Source organism: Schistocerca gregaria, chromosome 1 (assembly GCF_023897955.1).
Source record: "Schistocerca gregaria isolate iqSchGreg1 chromosome 1, iqSchGreg1.2, whole genome shotgun sequence".
Classification (NCBI taxonomy): Eukaryota; Metazoa; Arthropoda; class Insecta; order Orthoptera; family Acrididae; genus Schistocerca; species Schistocerca gregaria.
In genome coordinates this window covers 1,027,030,707-1,027,056,706 of record NC_064920.1, presented here as the reverse complement: position 1 = coordinate 1,027,056,706, position 26,000 = coordinate 1,027,030,707, and the positions used below count along the sequence as shown (strand labels likewise).

The following is a 26,000-nucleotide window of genomic DNA, read 5'->3' as shown; positions in this document are numbered from 1 at the left end:
TCAGGTTTCCGGAAGGGCCTCTGAGAGCTGGACACACTGATAAAACGTCAAACTCCACGTCCGCGTCCAGCGTGGAGGAGAAAGACAAGGTCGACATTGCATTCTGGGAAACCCGAGACGATACATCGCGACCGTGCTGCTGCGAGCCGTTAACAGAGATGTGCCGGGCACGGAGGAGCCGCGCGCTCCGGGCTCCGCGTTCACATTCCGGCGTTCGACGGGCCCAAGGCCGTGAACAATGGCGCATAAAGGCGCTTACTAGCCATTCACACGAGTCGCGCACGCGGATACGCTCTGTAGGTCGACACCTAATGTCATCCAGCGAGCACGTGCGCTGGGCGCCCCGCTATAGCTCTCTCACTCCCGTAGGTGGTCCGAGTGGACGTGTGATTGACGCAAAGTCAACGTGTTCTCCTCTGGACTTCTTGCGTCTTTCGTAACTCTCTCAAGTGAGTAATGAACTAAAACCTAGAAGGAATAACACAGATGATTCATTTCTTGAGTTTCCAAATTACTTAACAGCACTGCACTGAAGGAAGACTTTTCTGTAGAATCCCGACGAGTTGGAGTCGATGCACACGCTTTGGCTGGACAAAGAAAGGGAAGTGCCCGTGTTCAAAAGAACCATCCAGCCATTCACCCATCTCGGTTTAGAAAAACCATGGATGGGATGCTGATTTACTCTCAAATGCGAGTCCATTCTATTGCAATCGCGTTATCTCACTCGTTCTGTTCCGTCAATCCATGAACTGAAACGTCCGCAATTCGCTTCCTGATTGGTACTTGCGAGATATATCTAGTAAATAACGACTTCCAGATCTGCTGACACATTCAGTAAGGAAAAAAAGTTACATCTTCATCTCTTTTCCAAATTAAACTGCAATCGCGATGGTTGGATGAACCGCTTCTCAGGTAGAAGAAAGGCAAAGGATATACATCCATTTTGAACGTAAATATCAGTCTTGTGTTGATAACTGTACTCCCATCGAAAATGGCATAAATCTAGAATCCTCTGGAGCTCATTAATAACACAATTTCAGGTATTTCAAGCTAATTATCGAAACTTTCTGCAGTGTTATTAATTACATGAGAAATTTAGTATAACAAGTAAAGTAAGTTTTCATCAAAAGTGAATAAAATTGTCTTATTTACCAATTAAAATGTTGAGGGAAGGAGAGAGGCTCAGTGTTTATCGGCGCATTGATGTCGATGTAACAGATCGAGCACATAGAAAAGATATCGTTTTCAAATTAGCAAATATCAACCGATTCGGGGTATGAAATTAAATTCGTTTTTCCTTAATGACACTTCTCAAATATCTCTGTTAGTGTTCCTGCCAAAGCGAATATACTTTAAGTTACAACATTAGCTGCGTCTTTTACTGAACGCAGTTTTGGGGGTTCTGCTTTTGGAATGCTGCAATTTCCCATCAGCACGGAATTGTAACGCTGGAGGAAGTTGATGGAAGAAGAAACGGACTATGGCTTTGTTGTTATTGTGGTCTTTAGTCCAAAGACTGGTTAGCTGCACTATGTCCTGTGCAGGTCTCTTCATCTCTGCATATATACCGCAATCTACATTCATTGCAATCTACTTACTGTATTCAAGTTTCCATCCTCTTCTTGCCTCAACTGTTAATCGTCAATGTTTCACTTCCGTACAAGGCTGGACTCCAGACCACTATATTCAGAAATGACTTCCTAACATTTAAATAAATATTCGTTTAAAAAATTTTTACCGCTATAGCCAGCCTGCCTTTTGAATGCTCTCCATTTCGGCCATCGTCACTTTTCTTGCTGCTAGATAGGAAAAAACCATCTATTACTTCTAATGTTTCTTTTTCTGATCTAATTCTCTCAGCACTGCCATTCCCTAACCCTTATTTTACTTTCGTTGACTGTTGTATTCCTATTTTTGTGTGTAGCTGTTTCTCGGAAGCACTAAGTGCTCGAGGCAGAATTAGATACCTCCCTTTCCGAATTGAGTTAGTGGCTCTGTGGTACCAACGGTGCAACTATCACGATCGTAAATCTGGACTTACGAAGAGTTGTACAGTGTAATACGAGCTGAAACGCGATGCGTCATGTGTACAATAATGTTTCTCACCCCGTAAACACGTGTTTTTAGCGATCTAAGCGCTACAGGCCGCACCCAGCAACCAGTGTGAGGGGTGAAGGCGGCGACTGTTGTGAGGGTAGCGTCGCGCCGCCTGGGCTGAAGGTCGCCCCCCCGGCCCAGATGAGCCACCGGTCGATAGGGGTCGATGTCCCGCGCTGCCCTAACCCCGCCACCAGCCGAGCCGCCCCCGCAACGCTCCGTAAAGCCTCTCCCTCTTATTCCGCTGCTAATTTATACGTCCTCGAACTACAACTTTCTCATCCCTCTTCAAACAACTCTAATACTCCCTCTGACTTAAGCAACAACTCAGTTTACGCCGTTTGTTGCTTATCTATATTACTAAAGAGCTAACCCAGGGTACTATCCCAGTTACAAGTACGTTTACAAAAGGCCTCTATGGGCCAAATAATTAGCTTTTTGATATCTCATACAATATACAGGTGGCAGCGGCAAAAAAAGGGAGCAAAAGGCTATTTACAATTTGTACAGAAACCAGATGGCAGTTATAAGAGTCGAGGGGCATGAAAGGGAAGCAGTGGTTGGGAAGGGAGTGAGACAGAGTTGTAGCCAATCCCCGATGTTACTCAATCTGTATATTCAGCAAGCAGTAAAGGAAACATAACAATAATTTGGAATAGTAATGAAACTCTATGGAGAAGAAATAAAAACTTTGAGGTTCACCGATGACATTGTAATTCTGTCAGAGACAGCAAAGGATCTGGAAGAGCAGTTGAACGGAATGGACACTGTCTTGAAAGGAGGATATAAGATGAACGTCTACAAAAGCAGAACGAGGACAATGGAATGTAGTCGAATTAAATCGGTTGATGCTGCGGGAATTAGATTAGGAAATGAGACACTTAAAGTAGTAAATGAGTTTTGCTATTTGGGGAGCAAAATAACTGATGATGGTCGAAGTAGAGAGGATATAAAATGTAGACTAACAGTGGCAAGGAAAGAGTTTCTGAAGAAGAGAAAATGGTTAACATCGAGTATAGAATTAAGTGTCAGGAAGTCTTCCCTGAAAATATTTGTATGGAGTGTAGCCATGTATTGAAGTTAAACGTGGACAATAAATAGTTTAGACAAAAAGAGAATAGAAGCTTTCGAAATGTGGTGCTACAGAAGAATGCTGAAGATTAGATGAGTAGATCACATAACTAATGAGGAGGAATTGAACAGAATTGGAGAGAAGAGAAATTTGTGGCACAACTTGTCTAGAGGAAGGGGTCGGTTGGTAGGACATTTTCTGAGGCGTCAAGGGATCACCAATTTAGTATTGGAGGGCAGCGTGGAGGGTAAAAATCGTAGAGGGAGACCAAGAGATGAATACACTAAACAGATTCAGAAGGATGTAGGTTGCAGTAGGTACTGGGAGATGAAGAGGCTTGCACAGGATAGAGCAGCATGGAGAGCTGCAGCAAACCAGTCCTCGGACTGAAGACCACAACAACAACAACAACAAAACCACAGTGAATTTCAAATATTACAGAGAAACTATGCATACTTCCTGATAAAGTGTAACGCATGGCGCGCAAAGTACCCAGACTATATTCGTTCGTTATTTGAGAATGAGGCCACTTAGCGACTGAAGCAAATATTTCTCGCTGGCACTCCCACTAAATGATGAAAGGAAAAACGATTATCGTTTGCTCCATTGTCTCTATTCGTGTGGTAAAACTACGGCTTCAGACACGACCTTCTAATTGATTATTAATTTTATTCGCAACACAATTTGCAGACAGTATCCACATACACCAATGAATGTGCCTGCAAACTTGTATTATTATAAGGCACATAATTCGGGAGAATGGCGTTTTCTACGTGGGAGGTCGATTCTTTAAAGAATCTACCGTGAGGGTTTACTGATCAACAGTAATGGAAACCTAGTCTCTGTTAGTATTCTATATGTCAACGCTTCATCCTCCGCTAGCTATTGAAATACACTAAAAAGCTAAAAACGGAACAGAGACTAAAGCAGAGTGCTGGTTCGGCATTTATGCCTGGACTCTCCTTCTTTCGTTGGCAAAGGACTGAGCTCGTATAGCACCCTGCTCATCTCAATCAAAGCTTCACTCAGCCAGTATATCACCTCCTACCTTATAAATGCTGCGACTATTAGTGCAATTGCATGCGGAGTTCTTGTGTTTGATTCCAGGCAGTCTCAAGTATTTTTCCTTGTTGGACTAGAACGGGATGCACGACCTCGTTAATGGTGAAGTTTCTTCAATGCAGAGTAGCGGACGCTTGGTGGGGAGTCCGGAAGAGCGGTATGCTGACCACATATCTCTCTATATTGTGTCCACAAACGCCGTAGGTAGAACAAGAAACGACAGGCGGTCAGTCAACGTTTAAAGATTTTCAATGTTTTGTACTGCAACGAGAATTCATATCTGAAACTGTAATTGCATTAATTTTGAAATTCTGACATTTCACAGGGTAGAACACGCGCTAAGACATTAGGGAATAATTTATGAGCCGGCCTCTGTGGTCGAGAAGCTCTAGGCGGAACCACACGGCTGCTACGGTCGCGGGTTCGAATCCTACCTTGGGAATGGATGTGTGTGAAGTCCTTAGGTTAGTTAGGTTTAAGTAGTTCTATGTCTACGGGACTGATGACTTTAGATGTTAAGTCCCATAGTGCTTAGAGTCATTTGAAACAATAATTTCTGTGGTACTATGTGAAGTTGTAGAAAGTAAAATGTGTAAGAGAAGGCAGAGATTAGAATATATCCAATAAATAATTGAAGAAGTTAGGTGGAAATGCTTATCCGAGATGAAGAGGTTGGCCCACTAGAGAAAATCGTGTCAGACTGTATCACACTAAGACAGTTGAAAGGAACAAAAAGTGTTAGAGTCTTACAATAAAGCAGGACACTGTTCTACCAAACATTGTCACGTCCCGATCAAGTAACCGCTACTTCTCGTTCAAGAACCTTCTGGATCAACGAGATCATGAATCCAGTCTACCAAGGAAAAATGCTTGTCTGTACTGTTTTTATTGCGTATTTCAGTAGCTAGAGGAGGATGAAGCGTCAAGAGACAGAATAGTAGGAGAGAGTAGATCTTCTCTAGAGCGGATAAACAACAAACAGCTTGGGTCGAGTTTTTGCGCCAGTCACAGGGAGCATTAGAATGGTTGAAATGGAGCTGAGAAAACTGTAGTGCTATGAAATGGGAGGCAAAACTAAACAGATCGGCAAAAGAAGAAGTCTAATAGCTCGAAGATGTACTGTTTATGTATATTTATAGCAAGACGGAACTAAGTAGACGCCACAAATAGGAATCATGTGTATTCAGGAAATACAAAGCTACTACATCATTATGAGCCATGGAATCTTATTTACCATCTCAGCGTGAAATCCTGTACATTGCCATCCGCAAAGCTGCGGCCAGTTCTACTGCTTGTGAAGGAACTTCTGTTGAAATGTTCATAGTCTTCAAGTAACCTACAGCCGCTGATGGGCCGTAAAAAAAGCTTGTAAAAGCGGTTTCATAGTCGCGAAACAGCACTCACCGTTCGCCTGCAATAGCAGGTCATGATATCCGCCAGCTGCGATAACCCTGCCACAGTCCTGCCGCGTCACCGCGAGGTAGGGAGAAGGGAAACTATTTTGGATCCGTGATGCAATTAAAGCACACACACATACAGGCGCAAAGTTCACTGATAAAAAGTTACGTAGCGGTTTACGTCACTGTTCTTGGCGAAGCCGCAAGAAGTCAGCCGGAGGAGATAAGAGAGAGGAACGTTGAGCTGTTCTAATGTCACGCCAAGGACACCCGTCCCGGTACTTATCTGAGCGGCAACGAGGCGTCTCAAGAAAGCGTGGATCACTACGCTTCCCCGAGATCTCGCGGGCGTTGGTTCTACCGGGGGACGCTCGAGACTTTCCTCTGACAAGCTTAGGCGACTAATATATGCCAATGTGTCTAAAAACGTACCTACCCTTGATCTACTCCGTCTAATTCTGGGACGGTCACCTCAAACATGCCGAGGCACAATTTCTAGCTTATCTTTGCATACTTTAATTAGCGTTCTCTTTCGGCGAATTTTACCCCAATTTTTAAGTTCGACTTTTCTATACAATATATTATAGCAGACTGCGGGTGAATACACAGATTTATTGCAAAATCGAAGATATTGCTTCCCTTAATTTCAGCCAGTTTCAGATACACTTTTCTTAATCGTCAGTGGCAAAAAAATGTTTCAAATGCCTCTGAGCACTATGGGACTTAACTTCTGAGGTCATCAGTCCCCTAGAACTTAGAACTACTTAAACCTAACTAACCTAAGGACATCAGATACACCCACGCCCGAGGCAGGATTCGAACCTGCGACCGTAGCGGTCGCGCGGTTCCAGACTGTAGCGCCTAGAACCGCTCGGGCACTCCGGCCGGCTTCGTCAGTGGCGGCTTAAGAAACTATACATTTTCATACAGCTGGCAGTGAAAGTGAGAAATTCCTTGCGTATCCTTTTTTTTGGAAAGCAGTACTACACACGCAAGTGATTCAAACGAGTGGTTACATAAGCGATACTCCCTCCTTGTTTATTTCGTTACGTGCGGAAAATTATGAAAGTCTCATATCAAGTGTCGGTTCGACATTGTGTTGCGACATAAAGCTGTGACTACTTTTTCTACATTGCTTTACTTGTCTTGATGATTATCGAACTGCCCTCTTTCCTTCTTTAGAAAGAGACCGCACGCGCCTGTGTGTGTGTGTGTGTGTGTGTGTGTGTGTGTGTGTGTGTGAGAGAGAGAGAGAGAGAGAGAGAGAGAGAGAGAGAGAGAGAGTGACGATCACTTTCACAGTTTTGGGATGGTACGACGAAAGGTTGTAGAGTGTCAGGTAATAGATGTCTAAAGAAAGTATTTTTCATGTAACAGTAAGAGGCGCTAATAAATGATACTTTTATATACTAGCCAGCTAGTTTGGATCGAAACGATCACCACAGTCAACATAAAACTGTTATAGCAGCTTATATGGCATTACTTCCATTGTAGCGTAAATAAAAAAAGTGATGGCAAACAGGCTGCTATAACGATTTTGTGTTACCTGAGAGCGATCAGTGCGAAAGAAACAGGTGGCTTCTAAAAGTTTTATTGTTAGCTCTTGGTGTTGCATAAAAGTAAAGTTCTTGAAATATTTACGAGCTTTGGGGCAACACGTACACGGTATAAACACGTAATGGGGTTCATCGTAACGAGGTGTCGAAATAAAATATGTTTTCTCCTAATACACATAAATTTGCTGTACGATTTTCTCCAGTGAAAGGGGGAAGCTATGCTATATGAGGTACCTGTGAGATCGTGATATCGGCAGCGGGGCACAGGCCATGTAGGGAACGTAAAGAGAAGGAAGGCTGTGGAACTGTGGCCTTTGCAGCTTTCCTCCGGTTTGTGCGGGCCCACCTGGACTGTCGGCGCTGCGGAGCGCGAACCGTTGGCCGGCCAGAGACAGCCTTAGTCATCAGCGTTTCCTCAGAGCGGCGACGTCACGCCGTTTCATAACCACCGCCCATTATCGTTCGCGCGGGAAGACGAGCCGAAATCCCTGGCGAGTCGCGAGTTCGCGGAACAATCTGCCGACCAGCTAGGTCACTCGCGAGTGTGTCCGTCTAGGCTGGCCCCTCTGCAGGGCAGAGGGAAGGCTACTTCGTGGCATCTGTTAATCAGTTGCATCTGTTCTAATCGATAGCATTACGCAGCGGGAGGGTCCGTACACTTTTATGTGGACGCTGGTGGTCGCTATTGTTTCTTCTCGGGTCTTATACAAAATACAGAATGTAGAAACTCTTCTCGTTTCTTCGCAGTAGAAAAACAAACGTTGCGATTAGGCCCTAAAGACTACGCGATGCCTACCTGCTACCGTGTCACATAAGCCAAGTCGATTGGATGAGTTATGAGGACCATATGGGTGGAATAGAGACGAATGGGAAAAACTAGTAGAAGCCGACCTCGGGGAAGATCAGTTTGGATTCCGTAGAAATATCGGAACACGTGAGGCAATACTGACCCTACGACTTATCTTAGAAGCCAGATTAAGGAAAGGCAAACCTAGCATTTGTAGACTTAGAGAAAGCTTTTGACAATGTTGACTGGAATACTCTCTTTCAAATTCTGAAGGTGGCAGGGGTAAAATACAGGGAACGAAAAACTATTTACAATTTGTACAGAAAACAGATGGCAGTTATAAGAGTCGAGGGACATGAAAGGGAAGCAGTGGTTGGGAAGGGAGTGAGACAGGGTTGTAGCCTCTCCCCGATGTTATTCAATCTGTATATTCAGCAAGCAGTGAAGGAAACAAGAGAAAAATTCGGAGTAGGTAATAAAATCCATGGAGAAAAAATAAAAACTTTGAGGTTCGCCGATGACATTGTACTTCTGTCACAGACAGCAAAGGACCTGGAAGAGAAGCTGAATGGAATGGATAGTGTCTTGAAAGGAGGATAGAAGATGAACGTCAACAAAAGCAAAACAAGGATAATGGAATGTAGTCGAATTAAATCGGGTGATGCTGAGGGAATTAGATTAGCAAATGAGACACTTAAAGTAGTAAAGGAGGTTTGTTATTTGGGGAGCAAAATAACTGATGATGGTCGAAGTAGAGAGGATATAAAATGTAGACTGGCAATGGCAAGGAAAGCATTTCTGAAGAAGAGAAATTTGTTAACATTGAGTATAGGTTTAAGTGTCAGGAAGTCGTTTCTGAAAGTATTTGTATGGAGTGTAGCCATGTATGGAAGTGAAACATGGACGATAAATAGTTTGGACAAGAAGAGAATAGAAGCTTTCGAAATGTGGTGCTACAGAAGAATGCTGAAGATTAGATGAGTAGATCACTTAACTAATGAGGAAGTATTGAATAAGATTGGGGAGAAGAGCAGTTTGTGGCACAACTTGACAAGAAGAAGGGTCCGGTTGGTAGGACACGTTCTGAGGCATCAAGGAATCACAAATTTAGCAATGGAGGGCAGCGTGGAGGGTAAAAATCGTAGAGGGAGACCAAGAGATGAATACACTAAACAGATTCAGAAGGATGTAGGTTGCAGTAGGTACTGGGAGATGAAGAAGCTTGCACAGGATAGAGTAGCATGGAGAGCTGCATCAAACCAGTCTCAGGACTGAAGACCACAACAACAACAACGCTGATCCGCCGTTCTCAGCTTTCCGAATTTGACAGCCGATGCTTCTTTTTCAAATGTCTAATTTTTCGTCACCAGGATTCGCAGTCATACAGAACTTCTTAAGTATGCATCACCGTCGCCTTAAGCTGATAAAATATTTACTCACAGATGTCAGATATTTTTAAAATTTTAACATGCAGCTAACACATTTTTTTCTAGACACAACTGCCGGAAAGATAATACTGTGAGGCATGGCCAAAAGAAAATTTCGTTCACATCGCGTAAACTATAATCTACATCTCAAGGTAAGATACAGTGATAAGATAGCTACGTCCAGGAATCTGCTTGTCATGATAAAGGGATTACAGTACAAGGATAGTACCGTAGATGCGTTTGTGCTTTTTTCTCGTCAGAATGCTTCCTCAAGCTTTCGAATTCGACTATATGGTGAGTTATGTGGTGTCAAGTTATTCCTGCGTAGCAGTTCTTCAAATTCGCTGTTTCTATGGTAGATGATTTGTTGGAATGTGCATTTATTACTAACACACGTGTGTATTATATTTATAGTACTAGGACTTTCTTCTCAGTGACAATCACCGCGAGTATCTTCCTTAATGTTATTTGTCTTTATTTTTATTGCAATGGTGAGTGTACCACATCGAACAGCACAGAAACAAATGCACTTCCGGATTTCTTCTAGGCACGAATATATTTATGTCGAATGTAGTACTCTAAGTTGCAGTTTGAAGAAAGCAATTGTTATCTCACATGCGATATAGTGTAGTATCATGCTTCTTAAAGAAGATCACCTCTATTATCGTATGTATACAAACTCCTATTTACCGCCGATTTCGTGTGGAGGAAAGCGGGTGTTCGAGTAAGAGACATACAGACAACCCCGAGTTTCATTATTTTGAATTTAGAAATCCGTACTAAATAACAACAATGACAGCTTATGGAAAAATCTTCTGCACTCTGAACAGTGACTTTAGAAGCAATTATTAGTCATTTTCTCTTCTCGAAATCAGATCATCCCTCATGACTGATTTAGTGTATTACTTGACGGCAAATGTAAAGATGCCCTCAGTCCGGACACTGTTCTGAACACCTCGGTACTTTAGTATCCTTGGACCTTGCTCAACTGTGACCTTTGAACTAGCTTCACAACTAGTAATATAGGAATGTACTGTTTAACGCACACTATGAATATGGAATGTTTTCACTTATACAAGTTGGTTTCAGGGGTAAAATCGCTAAACAACAGAAAATTACTAGGTCTGACTCACAATTGAACCAGAACCTTTCAATTTGTGACCTAGTATTCATTTTGCCACCATGTCACAGACGATGTATTGATGAGATATTTACCTCGATTTTGCGTCACCCACTCCCCCTGTGAAGAGTTCATACTGCACGTGAAAACATTTCTAAAAAAAAGTATCTCATTACTTGATGGTGATCACTCTGTAAAGTCACAGAAAAAGTGGAGCACGTGAGGTTCTTCACTGATCGAGTCTTGCTAATGTATTTCATAGGCTGCGGTGGTAACCAGTATTGATATTTTTACGCTTAAGTGATGCGACGTGTCATGTTCAGCTGCTCAGTCTGTGTATCTCACGGACGGGTATCTGTGAAAGAATGCTAAGAGCCTTCCAATAAGTGTCTCCGAATGGAGGAATGGCCTGGCCGCTGCGCCAGGCTAACTACTGTTGACCTCTGACTTCAAATTAAGGCACTTTATGACCCAAGGCTGAGCTATAAGGCGCGTCCCACAGGCGCGCAGGCGCAGAGATGGGACATGCCGACTGAACAAGGCAGCACCCGCCTCAAACTGCGCTGTGTGTACCTGCTGGGTCGAAAATTAATGAGACCCTGCATAAATCGCCTTCCGTAGTGGTTATGTCCCGGCACGCGCAGCTAACACGCCGGGGATTTGCATATGAATGCTTCCAGGTTGCATAAACTCTAATGTGTGGGTACGACCGACTAGCGAATACAATAAAGCGATGCTACATTCAACAGGAATGGCTATTCAGCAAGTGCGCTTGTTGTATTCACCTTATGGAAGGTGCACACATGCACGCTCCATTTCATCGCTTTGGAATCACAGCCCGGCTTGGAGATAATAACACTAGTGACACACGTTCGTTACAAAGTCGGCGTGCAGCAGACATTACAGGGGAAGGTCCGGGTTCGAATCCAGCTCTGGAAGTTTCATTGCTGCATACACTTTGCTGAAGAGGGAAAGAATAATTTTATGTACAACCCCTCGGGCATTTCTAAGAGTTCCTGTGAAGTGTGAGAAGTATTCCCACATTACAGTTTTGTTTGACGACGACTCATTTTCGGAAGGTTCGGTTAGTACGAGCGTTCTCATGGAGAGGGGAAAGCCATGCTTCTAGTCCCAAGCCACCAGACATTTTTAAACTTTTACATACTCTCAGTATGGAAAGAAATTCTTCAATTATTGGGCATCCATTTTCATCATCACTCTTTAAAGCTAATTTATTTTTACAATACTGAGGGCAGAAAGTTCTTTTGTTAACACACTATGGCTGCAATGTCTCGTAAGATTATTACTTTCCGAGTGTCGCAGAACACCAGGAGGTATGGAAAGATCAATAGTTCAAAAATGGTTCAAATGGCTCTGAGCACTATGGGACTTAACTTTTGAGGTCATCAGTCCCCTAGACTTAGAACTACTTAAACCTAACTAACCTAAGGACATCACACACATCCATGCCCAAGGCAGGATTGGAACCTGCGACGGTAGCGGTCGCGCGGTTCCAAACTGAAGCGCCTAGAACCGCTCGGCCACCACGGCCGCCCCACATACATCCATGCCCGAGGCAGGATTCGATCCTGCGACCGTAGCTGTCGCGCGGCATCATTATGATTATTATCAGCTTGTGCGTCCTTCACTGCAGCCACTTTTCTTTGATTTGTGCTGGCATCAGTTCTTGTTAATTTATGAATTCTATTTTGTTGCTTTGCCTACCTTGTGTTTATTTCCCAAATATTTTTGCTATCTAGTATATTACTTAAAAAGATAATTTGTCTGACTAAACGTCTGAATAGTTTTTTTTGAATATTTGGTATGATGTTTCTTCGCTCGTTAATTTCTTTCAAAACATCTCATTCGATTCCCTTTCTATCTGCGGGTCCTCGATATCCTACTCCAACGCCTCATTTCTGTCTCTTCTAAGCGCTTTCTGTTTTCACTAGTGTCCTACTTTCACGTTTTCCAAATTTACGTATTCACAAAATATCGTTTTCTCTGTACTAAATCTTTTAGTTTTATGTAGAAACAACATCGGAGTTGAGGTATTTTATTTTTATTTTAGGCTTCAGTGAGTAATCGAGCCTGACGAGTCACATAGCATCATGAGCAGCGTAAGGAATAAATATTGATTAAATTCACCAGACCCCTAGGAGGAGTTAACTTATAGTCCTCGCTGAGATAACTGTTGCTCAGTTCGAGTGGTCAGTGCGGGTACCGGGCTCCGTCATATCTAAAGCACAGTGTTTCTCGCAGCACAGTGACCGGCTTTTCACACCACTGTTGCACTCTTGCAGTCCCCGGAGCGCTTTTGGGGCGAGGAGGGTCAGTGACCCTGGAGGGCAGAGCCCGGTAGCCGAACAGCCTGCCGGCTCGGCGTCCCGCGCCGCGTCATTCGCGGATCTGACGCCAAGGTCGGCGCGTCACGGCTCGTGGCTGCGGCCCGCGGCCCAGTTCCGCATCCCCTTCACCCGCTTACCAGCAGCCCGGCCGTCTGGCTGGGTGGCACTCTGTTTTCGAGACACCACCAGTGAGGGACGTTCAGCTGTGCCACAGGTCGCAACTAAGACGCTAGGGCTCCTAACCAACAGGAGAGATGCTGACCCGATATTTTCTTCTCCTGGAACCACAGTTTTGTTTCGATATTGAGACCGCTCCCGTAACCGAATGGATAGCGTCGCTGCCTTCTGTGCGGAAACGACCGAGTTCGATTCCCGGTACCTACTCGGAATTTTCTTGTGTTGGGAGATCTGAGACGAAGTCTGCTCAGCCTTATTGGGCCAAATGAGGAGCTGCCTGAATAAAAAACGCCGCGACATCATCTGGATTCAATTACTACTAATACTGGATGGAGGGATTCGTAGCACACTTATAAAGTTTCCCACTATCACAGATCGCCCCACGTACCACCTTGTACGTAGCAGTTGGTCAGTTGGAACAGGCCTAGGTCCTAATCAGTGCCGGGCGGAGTGGCCGACCGGTTCTACATCTACATCTACATGACTACTCTGCAATTCACATTTAAGTGCTTGGCAGAGGGTTCATCGAACCACAATCATACTATCTCTCTACTATTCCACTCCCGAACAGCAAGCGGGAAACACGAACACCTAAACCTTTCTGTTCGAGCTCTGATTTCTCTTATTTTATTTTGATGATCATTCCTACCTAAGTAGGTTGGGCTCAACAAAATATTTTCGCATTCGGAAGAGAAAGTTGGTGAGTGAAATTTCGTAAAAAGGTCTCGCCGCGACGAAAAACGTCTATGCTTCAATGACTTCCATCCCAACTCGTGTATCATATCTGCCACACTCTCTCCCCTATAACGTGATAATACAAAACGAGCTGCCCTTTTTTGCACCCTTTCGATGTCCTCCGTCAATCCCACCTGGTAAGGATCCCACACCGCGCAGGAATATTCTAACAGAGGACGAACGAGTGTAGTGTAAGCTGTCTCTTTAGTGGACTTGTTGCATCTTCTAAGTGTCCTGCCAATGAAACGCAACCTTTGGCTTGCCTTCCCGACAATATTATCTATGTGGTCCTTCCAACTGAAGTTGTTCGTAATTTTAACACCCAGGTACTTAGTTGAATTGACAGCCTTGAGAATTGTTCTAGGCGCTTCAGTCTGGAACCGCGCTACCGCTATGGCCGCAGGTTCGAATCCTGCCTCGGGCATGGGCGTGTGTGTCCTCCTTAGGTTAGTTAGGTTTAAGTAGTTCTAAGTTCGAGGGGACTGATGACCTAAGGTGTTAAGTCCTATAGTGCTCAAAGCCATTTTTGAACCTAATCCGTGAATGGCGTTCACGTGTACATCACTGGGACAGTACTAAGAAGGATGAGTTAGATGTTGAGACCCATCGATGACGAGATCCTTAGAGACTGAGCGTCAGTTCTCACTGTGGAAGAGTGAAGGCGAGAACCGGCCGTTTCCCTTCGAAATGAAGTATCCAGCTTTCAGCGTTAACGGAAACAGGGAAACAATGGAGAACCGGAGACATAATTCAAAATCCTGTCCTTCCGCAAGCGCATCCAGTGCCATAATCACTGCACCACCTCGCTCGGTAGTCATTAGATATGTTACCAGTTTCGATTTCCACGACATAATTAGGTTTTACTGACGGGATGGCCTGATCGTCTGAAGATGGCAAGAAGTCGTCCTGCCGAAGTATCGCACCTTTTGGACGACGCTACCCGACTGAATACCGAGAAATTTTCAATATATTATATTGAAAAGATACCGGTACTAAAGGGGAAACTTTATACAGAAAAACTCATTTTACTTCACAGAAAGGAATACTCTAAGGAACCAGTGAGGGAATATTCCAACAGTGAAGAAACGCGTTACTTACTTTATAGTGAAACATTACGGTTCCGTTATAGCAACCGATACATGTATAGCTGCCCAATCACATTTATGACGCTCGCACGCCATCTCAGGACGGAATGAAAAGCGGTCTGTGATAAGAACCCGTCGTCCACTGTACAACAGCATTCCTCTCTTCATATGTTGCTATAGACTACATTACGTGCCACTTAACACCATTATTTATGATCAATGTTCGTAGTTTTTCTTCTCCAATTCAATGCTGTTTTCCGAAACTCGTCGTCGAATTTATGTCAAACCTTCTTCCTTTTTCTAAAGACAGCAGTTTCGGTTACAGTACTGAAACGGGCTGTTCGAGCTACATGTGGCGTAAGTTCGAGAACCTCTTGTCGACCTCTATTCAATAGTCTGGGAATTCTGACATTGCCCTCACAGTATATATTTTCTTTAATGTCGTTTGTTGTTAGCAATAGTAGCTTATTCCCGAGAGTTAGCAGCTTTCACTCAGTTAATACTAGGCAGAAACGAAATCTGCAACTGGAATGCACTTCCTTGACTCTTGTGCAGAAAGGAGTGCACTATCTGCTGCATCCATTTTCAATAAGCTACCACAAGAACTCAAAAATCTTAGCACTAGCCCAAATGCTTTTAAGTCCAAACTGAAGAGTTTCCTCGTGGCTCACTCCTTCTATTCCGACGAGGAGCTCCTGGAAGAGCTGAAAAATTAAGCAAATTGTTACATTGTTGATTTTCTTTATTTAATCTTACGAATCGTCGCCTGAACACGTTCCTTGTATTTCATTTTATCTGTTTCTAATATCGTGTTATAATTTCATGTATTGACTCGTTCCATGACCATGGAGACGTCTCCTCCACGGGCAACGTATGAGTGGCCAAGTAAGTGGGCTCGACAGTCGGGATACAAGTTTCTTTGGAAGAAGGCTGGGCATCTCGGACATATTCTGAGTCGTGGTCACCTTTGTGCTCATACGGCAAAGACTACGAAATCCGCCGGTTAGTCCCTCAACCGTTAGAGGTAAAATCAAATGGGACTCGGGGCAAGTAAGGTTAGCAACCTGCTTCCCTGGTACTTTAAATATGATGCTGGCAACAAGCAGAGCAAAATGCCTCGGACCTTTGGAGGTGACGGAGTCCCACCTCTAACTAACAAACCAGGGACTCCTAAGATACGACTTGGCAAATAAGTAAATAAATAAGCGAAAAAATATCGTCGAATGTTAATAATGACGACGGCAGTAAGCTAATGGCGCATTTCCGTTGTGCTGTTGCAGGTTCGTTGGACCCCGAGGAGCTGTCGCTGGAACCCTCCGCTGCTGGAACGCCGTCAGCCGCGACCGCGAGTCCCGCCCTCGTCGACGCCAAGCCGGAGGCGCGCCTCAGCCCGGAGCCGGGCACGAGCGCCGCCCCCGCGCCCTCCTCCGCCCCCGCCTCCGCCTCCGCCGCCACGCCGGACGAAGAGTCGAGCAACACCGCCGGCAGCACCATGTACCCCGGATCGCAGGGCAGGGTCAGCTACAGGGGCATCTTCACGGCCACCGCGAGCGACCAGTGGCTGACCGACAAGCTGGCGCAGCAGCAGCAACAACAGCAGCAACAGCAGCAGCAGCAGCAGCAGTTCTTCGGTCTGGCGCCGCCGCAGTCGTACCCCGGCAGCCCGGCCAGCGGCGCGTACGAAGATGTGCGGACCCAGCAGCAGCAGCAAGCGGAGCTGCTGGGGCTGTCCATGGACAACCTACCGCTGAAGCAGCCGCCCGGCTACCCCAGCTGCGTCAGCGACGTCTCGCAGCAGCCCGAGCTGTACGGCCGGCCGTCGGGCAAGTACCCCTGGCTGGAGCAGCAGGAGTACGCAGCGGCGGCAGCGGCGGGACCCTCCGGGCTCGTCCCCAAGCAGGAGCCGCCCACCTCCGCCGCCGCCGCGGTGGTCGCAGCCGCCGCGGCCGCCGTCTTCGGCGGCGACGTCCAACAGCCGCCGTCGGCGCAGGGCAACGGCGGCGAACAGACGCAGCGCCCGTCGCAGGCGTATTCCCCTCAGGTGCAGCTCGCCGAGTACAACCCGTCCACCAGCAAGGGCCACGAGATCCTGTCGCAGGTGTACCAGCAGTCGAACGTGCCGCTCAAGCTGGTGCCGGTGAAGCCGCGGAAGTACCCCAACCGGCCGAGCAAAACGCCGGTGCACGAGCGGCCGTACGCCTGCCCCGTCGAGAACTGCGACCGACGCTTCTCGCGGTCCGACGAGCTGACGAGGCACATCCGCATCCACACGGGGCAGAAGCCGTTCCAGTGCCGCATCTGCATGCGCTCCTTCTCGCGCTCCGACCACCTCACGACACACATCCGAACGCACACGGGCGAGAAGCCCTTCAGCTGCGACGTCTGTGGCCGCAAGTTCGCGCGCTCCGACGAGAAGAAGCGGCACGCCAAGGTGCACCTCAAGCAGCGCATGAAGAAGGAGAGCAAGCTGGTGACGAGCACGTCGACGGCGCAGCAGCAGCAGCAGCAGCAACAGCAACAGCAGCAGCAGCAGCAGCAGCAGGCGCTGCACCACCACCACCACCTGTCGCACCACCACCACGGCCACCCGCACGGCCACCACGGCCACGCACACGGCCACGCGTCGACGAGCGGCATGCAGCAGGTGGAGGACGCTCTGGCGCTGCCGGTCACGACGTCACTTTGAGCCCCACCTGCCGGCTCCGCAGCCGGGCCACCGCCACCTCCACGAACCGACGGCGAAGGCGAGGCCGAGGCCGAGATCGACTCCGAACCCGAACACGAATCCGAACCCGGAGCCGAAACCGAAGGCGACCCCGAACCGAGGGCGGAGCCCGTCGCCCGCCTGTCGCCGGTTCCCACCGACACCCCCGCCCCTCGTCTCGTCTCTTCGCCCTCTGCGTCAGTGATCCACCTCTTCTCCGACTCCGCCAACCACTTGTGGGTGTACAGGTTCAGGAGCGTCGTTCTCATTGTTCTCGTCGTCGACTTGGCGGCCGACGACAACGGAAATGAGACTGAGGACGCAAACGGCGCCGCAGACGCTTAAAAACAAATGCGAGAATCTTTTCCCACCCCTCAAGCCCCCGAAAAAGTGTCGGAACCTTACAAACACTTTACCGCGTTGTAATGGAGCGAACTACGCTACTCCGGAAATTCCGTGTGTAACAAACAGTTCACTCGCTTCTTTTCGTCAATTTGGAGAGAAGAAAATATATCTGAATTGATGTTGTTGTAAATGTGTGTGTACGTGTAAACTATTATTGTTGTCGTTTCATATATGTAATGTCTATACAAGAGACTCGATGACTGTGGAGAAGTTTCCCCCTTCTTCGACGAAAACAGAGAGAGAGATGGGCTCGAAGGAAGGCGCTGTGCTGCATTTTTTTTTTTCTTTTCCTTCTCGGAAGAACCCTGTGGCTGTGTGTGTGTGCAAAAATCGCGCCCTGCCACGGCAGTCCTATTTTTGTACAAGTTTCATTTGCTAATCGGATCTTTACAGTTTCTGACACGCCGTGTGTAATAATCCGTGCTTTAAGTTGTTTTAATGCCAGCCGGTTTGCGGCTTTAACATGTATAGAGAGAGAGAGAAACAAAATAACAAAATGGCTTTAATTAATTGAGTAAGGTGAACAAGTAAGAAAAAGGAGAATAAGCTGTTGTATTTACATTTTTGTAACTGTTACATACTTGAAGTGTTGCCAAATAACAAATGTTTTATCACAAAACAACATTCCGTAAATTAGATTTTTTTACACAAAAGGAAATTAGTGTCCTTTTTTATTTTAAAGAAACAGTTGGCTAAGTGTGTATAAAAAAAGAGGTTGTTCAAATTACCTGTGGTTGTAAATTTTTTAAAAGTCTAAATTAATGTTGATGTGGTCGTTTTTACTACCTACAGTCATACACGCACAGATGGTGGAGAAAGACGCATAGTTTTTTGCGAACAGGCCGGCGTAGCCGGGAACTTGCCTTATTAAAATTCTGCATTCATATCCAGAGTGTTTAGCATCAGTAGCGAGCCAAACTGTCCCCAGTCCGTGGCCACGGAGATTGTCAACTAGCGCTGTCAATGTTGTAAGTAGGAAAGGCTCTCTGTGTTTCTATCGGAATTTACCACTCCACGAGAATTACTGATTTTGCACAGAAAACACCTACAGGTTCCATGCATACCGTTAGTAGTTTGGCTCCAGTACATTGGGCTATTCACTGTTGTAAAATATATTCATTCACTTCATTTAGCTGTGCACGTAACGTTAAGTGTTAATGATCAATTTATCATCCTTAACCCATTCCTCCGCTATGTAATTAGTGCGGTACCGATCCTTCTTCCGTGTCTGAGCGTCACCTATTGGAACGTCTTCATGGTGCCTCTCAGCTACAGTGGCTAGTTACCGTTCTGTGGTCACGGACGTGCACTGCAAAATATTTCCGATCTCGTTTCGTTGGTGCATCAAAACTGAGAGAGTCGTGCATATGTGTGTGTGAACAAGCTTGCTCCATCTGCCCCAGTCTCACAATACATGTTCGAGATGAATAATTTTCTGTTTCCAATCTGACAACAAATTATAGCTGAAATTCTTCCACTGTATTTCCCTTTCTAAAGACTGCCGTAGGTTGGCAATAGCGAGCTTTAATTTGCCCCGTGTGGTTTCTGGATTAATTCATACTTGTACGAATGTGCGTCATGCGTGTGAACAGTTTCATGTCAATTTGCACCCCTTCACAAGCTCATGTGTGTGTTGATGAAGCTTTAACCAAAGTCGCGATGGATCTCTGCTTCTTCTCATCCCAAACACAACGATGCTAAGCAGACTGGCTATTAAAAAGAGTACAGGATAGAAGGTTAGATAGAAAAGAAAGTTTTTCGTATCGTGTTGCAGTTGTTATGGTGGAACTTTAACCACCCGAAAAAAAGAAGTGTACAAATTTTAGGCCTAAAATGCCATAGTAGCCAAATAAAAGGGATTAAAATCGTCGAAATGTGTATATATATATATACATATACTAAAACTGAACTGTAAATAAATTATCTCTTTAAAAGTGTAATATTGTTGACCTATTTCTTCTGACTGCTGTTACTATTGCCACACTTGGCCTCCACTACCCGTGTTTCTAACTGTTGTACAGAAAAAATCATATATTAATTCCGCGTTACGTGGTTTAATTGTTAACATGTGCTTAGTGAAGATGATGTATTTTCGTGAAAGAAATTGTGAAACTTAATATTTTAAATGTGAACAGTGTTTTATTGTCACAACACACCGAAAAATTTATGCTGCAGAAACCTCGATCCTCCTTGTCAAATAATTCTGTTACTCGTCACAATCTATGCAGGTTACTGAAATCTCTCGTGAGGCTGTTTTTATAAATGTGATATTTGGAAACGAAAGAATTGATGAATTTAAAATGAACATGTATCTATTATAAATAGTGAAACACTCACTCAAAATATTTATTTGTACATTCTCCTGTCTCTGAGCATTAGATGTACAAGTTGATGTTTTCTATATGATCACTTTAAATGGCTGTAATGTGTTGTTACAATGCGATGGGAGAATATGTTGTCAAATTTAAAAAAAAAGGAATATAAATGCTGAACTAAAAATATTTTTCTTGTATTCTTAATACCCCTTAACTCCCTAAACCTCTCAGTAAATGTTAAAAAGTTCTGATTAGCAACATTACATGGAACAACAATGAGAACTGTGGCAAAAAAGAGTGAATTAAAATAAATAGGGTAGGTTATAAACTGCCGAGAAACATACACTAAACATCTCAGATATAACATAATTTGTACTCATTGATTTAAACACACATATCACAGTAAAAGATGCGACGTACCTAATCAAAAAGTGTATCATATTTCATTAAAAAATGTTTACTTTATTGCTACAGACAGACGTAAAACAAAATAATGTTTCACTCGGTGGCTACAAACACACACACACACACACACACACACACACACACACACACAGAGCGTATGGTAGCGACTCAATAGCCAATATGTACCTGTACATGTACGTTAGAAGAAAATAATTAACCTTACGTTATCCTTCAAGAATCAGTATGTAATGATTTTTAGCTGTTAGTGGAAGGAACATTTCACTTTTACATTCGGTTGATGTTAAGATCATTAGAGTCGAAACATAAGTACAGATGACTCAAGATGACAGAAATGAACCGGCAGTCTTCTTTTCAAAAGAACAGTGGCACCATTAAGCTTTCTTAATTCGGAGAAACTACAGAATAAGTAAATCTGTATTTTTGGTCGGGACTTCCTACCTCTTCTCTCCCATACATCCCACTATAATACCAGGCGTGAAGACAACAGCCGCAGCTGTATCATTCAACAACGTTGTGTCATCCAAACGCTGACTGAAAACCGGTGTGTATGCCACACTACACAGGAAACACAAAATACTACCAACTGAACTGGAACACAAAAGGTGAACAAGCATTATGAGAGTTCAAAATCTGCAAAATGATTCGGAAGTTCAAACTTAGACGAATTGCGGAGCAATATTCAGTCATAATAAAAATCTTTGCACTAAAAACAACCAATCAAACTAACCCGCAACAACTCGAAAATTTCGTTCAAAATTTCAAGTCTGTTCGTGCAACATTGTTTTAAACAGCTTTATCGATCAATAACAAGTTGCAATAGAGACAACCACGATGCAGTGCATAACACACATCTTCACTCTAATAGTATTGTGGAAAAACAACATTTTTTCATTTTTCTCACGACTGTGCAGGACAAAGACAAAGACAAGTGTACAATGGCCAAGACGAACACATAACAACTTGTTATAGTAACAGGCACTGATCTATTGTAAAGAACACACAGGTATCGTGATATCAAATAACTAAAATAAAAACAGAAAACCAATAGTTTCAAAAGCTGAAAAAATATGAAAGATAAATTGTGTGAATCTTTTCAAATTTATTCATATGTTTATAGAAGTAACCAAAATCTATTAATTGAAGGAATGGAGGAGAATCGTTGGCATTTTTCAGAAATTACTCAAATATTTTGGAACATATAGCAAAGAAATACAAAAAAAAACCGTTCTGCACGTTGTCTCACAGATGCAAATACCGTTAATACACACAACATTTTAAGAGCTGTGATTAACACCACATAAATGACGAGTTGTATGTGTGATTTGTTTTATTTCCATCACCAACAAAAAAATTCGAGACTTCTTAACAACAATATTGAGGATGAGATACAGTGGATGTGAGACGCACTATTTCAGGACTACACTGGCGAAAGAGAACAGTAAATCCATTAATTTCAGAGGCATATATATTTCAACTGCTCCGACCAGACTTACTGTGGTACTGAAAACATCCAGAAAAATTTAACATTGCCGACAATCACCATCCGACACATCATGGAAACAAATTGCTATAAGCACAACTGGTAGCAGGTTCAGTGAGAAATATTCTGCGTAATTAATGTACCGTTACAGGTCAGAAATTTGTGAATTCAGAAGGGGATACGGAAGCCAGACATTCGTTATAACATTCTTAAGAGCTGTAGGTAAGATTCATATTTGTCTATGGCGCAAATGAATAGGCTTAGCTGCAAGAACTATTATATTAATTTAATACCTATGGTTTTATTTGTCCTGGAAATATTAGGGCCAAAATTAACACTTAATTTTTTTACTTGGGATGTGAAGTGAAAATCTTGTAGGTACACGATTACGATACTGATATACTAGTTCACTGTTATTTATAGGAGATGTAGCCTAAATAACCATTAGCTCATTTTACACACATTTTGTACTGCTGGTCCCAAACAACAAAAATTATAGATTTTAATGTCAATCACCAACATGAGGAATTTTTACTGAAATACCTAAGGATAAGAATAAAAATGGTAAAACTTATAGAAAGTGTAAAATTCAATAAGGTTTGTTTAAAAAGAAAAATATTCATTCCAATCTACGTCATCATCATAATTTCAAAAGCTGGTACCTCACATCAGACAATATGGTGTAAAATTATGGATCCAGCGAGAAATTAAAAGGAAACTATCTTACACGGAAAATGTGAACCAATATATGTGTGGCTCACCTAAAATTAAGTAGCAATACTACTCATTTAATATCTGAAATGATTTCACACTTCATAAATACTTTAACATCCATATCAGAATTATATGCAAAATAAAATCAAACACGTCATGGAAAAGCAATATCTCACTGCCAAAACTAATGACGTAATATCTCCATTCAGTTTGACAAAAGAGCCATCAACATGATTGAAACTAATTTCAGTTATCAAAAACAAAAAGTATTGCATGAAGGACTAAAATTATGCTACCGAACTAGATTCTACAATACTCAACACAAACAACTAACAGCTGGTTAGTTGTTGCTAGGTGGGGTCACTTCAGAGATATGAAGGTCAAATTTTTTATGGGGTGCTAGAGTTTGGTACTGATTTTCTGATAGCGGCTATCGAGGCGAATCCAGTGATGTTTAACAGTAAGGTCTTTGAAGGTCAATGAAGGTCACAAAGGTGGCAAGAACGTCCAGTTACAAAAATGGTTCAAATGGCTCTGAGCACTATGGGACTTAACATCTGTGATCATCAGTCCCCTAGAACTTAGAACTACTTAAACCTAACTAACCTAAAGACATCACACACATCCATACCCGAAGCAGGATACGAACCTGCGACCGTAGCGGTCACGCGGTTCCAGACTGAAGCGCCAAGAACCGCACGGCCACATCGGCCGGTCGTCCATTTACAGAAGGTGTTCGAAGTGATGACCATTGGTATCAATGCAGTGCTGCAATCTTCTTCTCGTTGATTGAGTGGTATTCCTCATCACATTCTCTGACAATTCTCTCTCGCATATCTACAGGTGTAGTTGGAACGTCTTTATTAACAATGTCTCTTACGAATCCCCAAAAGAAAAAATCCAGAGGCGTCAAGTCTGGCGAACGAGCCGGCCACTATATCTCCTACGCGTACAATCCAACGATTTGGGAATTATCTCTGCAATTCATTTCTAGCCACCAGCGAAAAATGTGCCAGACGCCCATCGTGCTGATACCACATTCTGTTCCTTGTTCTTAAAGGTATTTCTTGCAATAACAGACCTAATGTTTCTTATTGGAATGTGGTGTACTTCCTACCATTAAGATTTCCTTCGATGAAGTAAAGGCCTATAACCGTGTCCTCATGAATCCCACACCATACATTCACCGAGCACGGTTTTTGGTGTGCAACATGCCGCAGACAACATGGAATTTCAGTTGCCCAATAATGCATTTTATGTAAATTAACATTTCCATAGTTCGTGAATGTAGCCTCGTCAGTAAATAAAACAAAATTAATGGACGTGTCATCCCTCTCAAACTGAAGTTGAGGCCGTCGGCAGAATTCAATGTGACCCACACGATCCGTGCCAGTTAATTTTTGGTGGAGACTGATATGGTAAGGATGATATTTAAGGCGATGCAGAACACGAATAACACTACTCTTCAAAAAATGGCTCTGAGCACTATGGGACTCAACTGCTGTGGTCATTAGTCCCCTAGAACTTAGAACTACTTAAACCTAACTAACCTAAGGACATCACACACATCCATGCCCGAGGCAGGATTCGAACCTGCGACCGTAGCAGTCGCACGGTTCCGGACTGCGCGCCTAGAACCGCGAGACCACCGCGGCCGGCCTAACACTACTCTTGCTCATGTCAGATTCCCTTGTGATTTGACACGACTGACTTACGGATCTCAAACCACAGTGGCAAGAGTACCAATTTCCGTTTACTTGTTAGTAACTTTTCTTTGCAGGATATGTTTCCGATGCGTTAAAGATCCAGTTGTTCTCAATTTATCATGTTGTTGTTATTGTAGTCTTCAGTCCAGAGACTGGTTTGATGCAGCTCTCCATGCTACCCTACCATGTGCAAGCCTCTTCATCTCCGATTAACTACTGCAACATACATCCTTCTGAATCTGCTTAGTGTATTCATCTCCAGGGTTACCTCTACGATTTTTACCCTCCACGCTTCTCACCAATACTAAATTTGTGATCCCTTGATGCCTCAGAACGTGTCCTAACAACCGATCTCTTCTTTTATTCAGGTTGAGCCACAAAGTTCTCTTCTCTACAATTCTATTCGGTACCTCCTCATTAGTTACGTAATCTACCCACCCAGTCTTAAGCACTCTTCTGAAGCACCACAATACGAAAGCTTCTATGGTATTGCAGTATAAAGTATTTATCGTCCATGGTCCACTTCCATACATGGCTACACTCCACACATATACTTTAAAAAAAGACTTCCTGACACTTAAATCTCTACTCGATGTTTACAAATTTCTCTTCTTCAGAAACGCTTTCCTTACCACTGCAAGCCTACATTTTATATCCTCTCTACTTCGACCATCATCAGTTATTTTGCTCCCCAAATAGCAAACCTCATCTACTACTAATTTCCTAATCTAATCCCCTCAGCATCACCTGATTTAATTCGACTACTTTCCATTCTTCTCCTATTGCTTTGGTTGATGTTCGTCTTATATCCACCTTTCAAGACATGGAACCTCAAAGTTTTTAGTTCTTCTCCATGGATTTTAATTCCTACTCCAGATTTTTCTTTTGTTGCCTTTACAGCTTGCTCAATATGCGGATTAAATAACATCGGAGATACGACCCTGTCTTACTCCCTTCTCAACCACTACTTCCCTTTCATGCTCCTCGACCCTTATAACTGCCATCTGGTTTCTGTACAAATTGTAAATAGCCTGTATTTTACCCCTGCCATCTGCATTTGTAAATAGCCTTTCGCACCCTGTATTTTGCCCCTGCCACCTTCAGAATTTGAAAGAGAGTATTCCAGTCAACATTGTCAAAAGATTTCTCTAAGTCTACAAATGCTACAAACGCACGTTTCCCTTTCCTTAATCTATCTTCTAAAATATGTCGCAGATTCAGTATTGCCTCGAGTGTTCCAACATTTCTACGGAATCCAAACTTATCTTCCCCGAGGTTGGCTTCTATCACTTTTTCCATACGTCTGTAAACAATTCGTGTTAGTATTTTGCAGCCGTGACTTATGAACCTGATAGTTCGATAATTCTCACACCTGTCGACACCCCCT

The 26,000-nt window shown here is 43.8% G+C and overlaps 1 protein-coding gene across 4 annotated transcripts in view; it reads left to right on the top strand.

Moving 5' to 3' along the window:
• LOC126278997 (early growth response protein 3) overlaps window positions 1-20,473 on the top strand; it is a 139,389-nt gene extending 118,916 nt beyond the window's left edge. For all 4 annotated transcript variants that reach the window (XM_049979336.1, XM_049979330.1, XM_049979323.1 and 1 more), the window contains one exon: window positions 16,144-20,473. In XM_049979336.1, coding sequence (XP_049835293.1) covers window positions 16,144-17,878 — 1,735 coding nt within the window. In that variant the 3' untranslated portion in view covers window positions 17,879-20,473. The remainder of the gene's footprint in view (window positions 1-16,143) is intronic.
• Window positions 20,474-26,000: the final 5,527 nt, after the last annotated feature.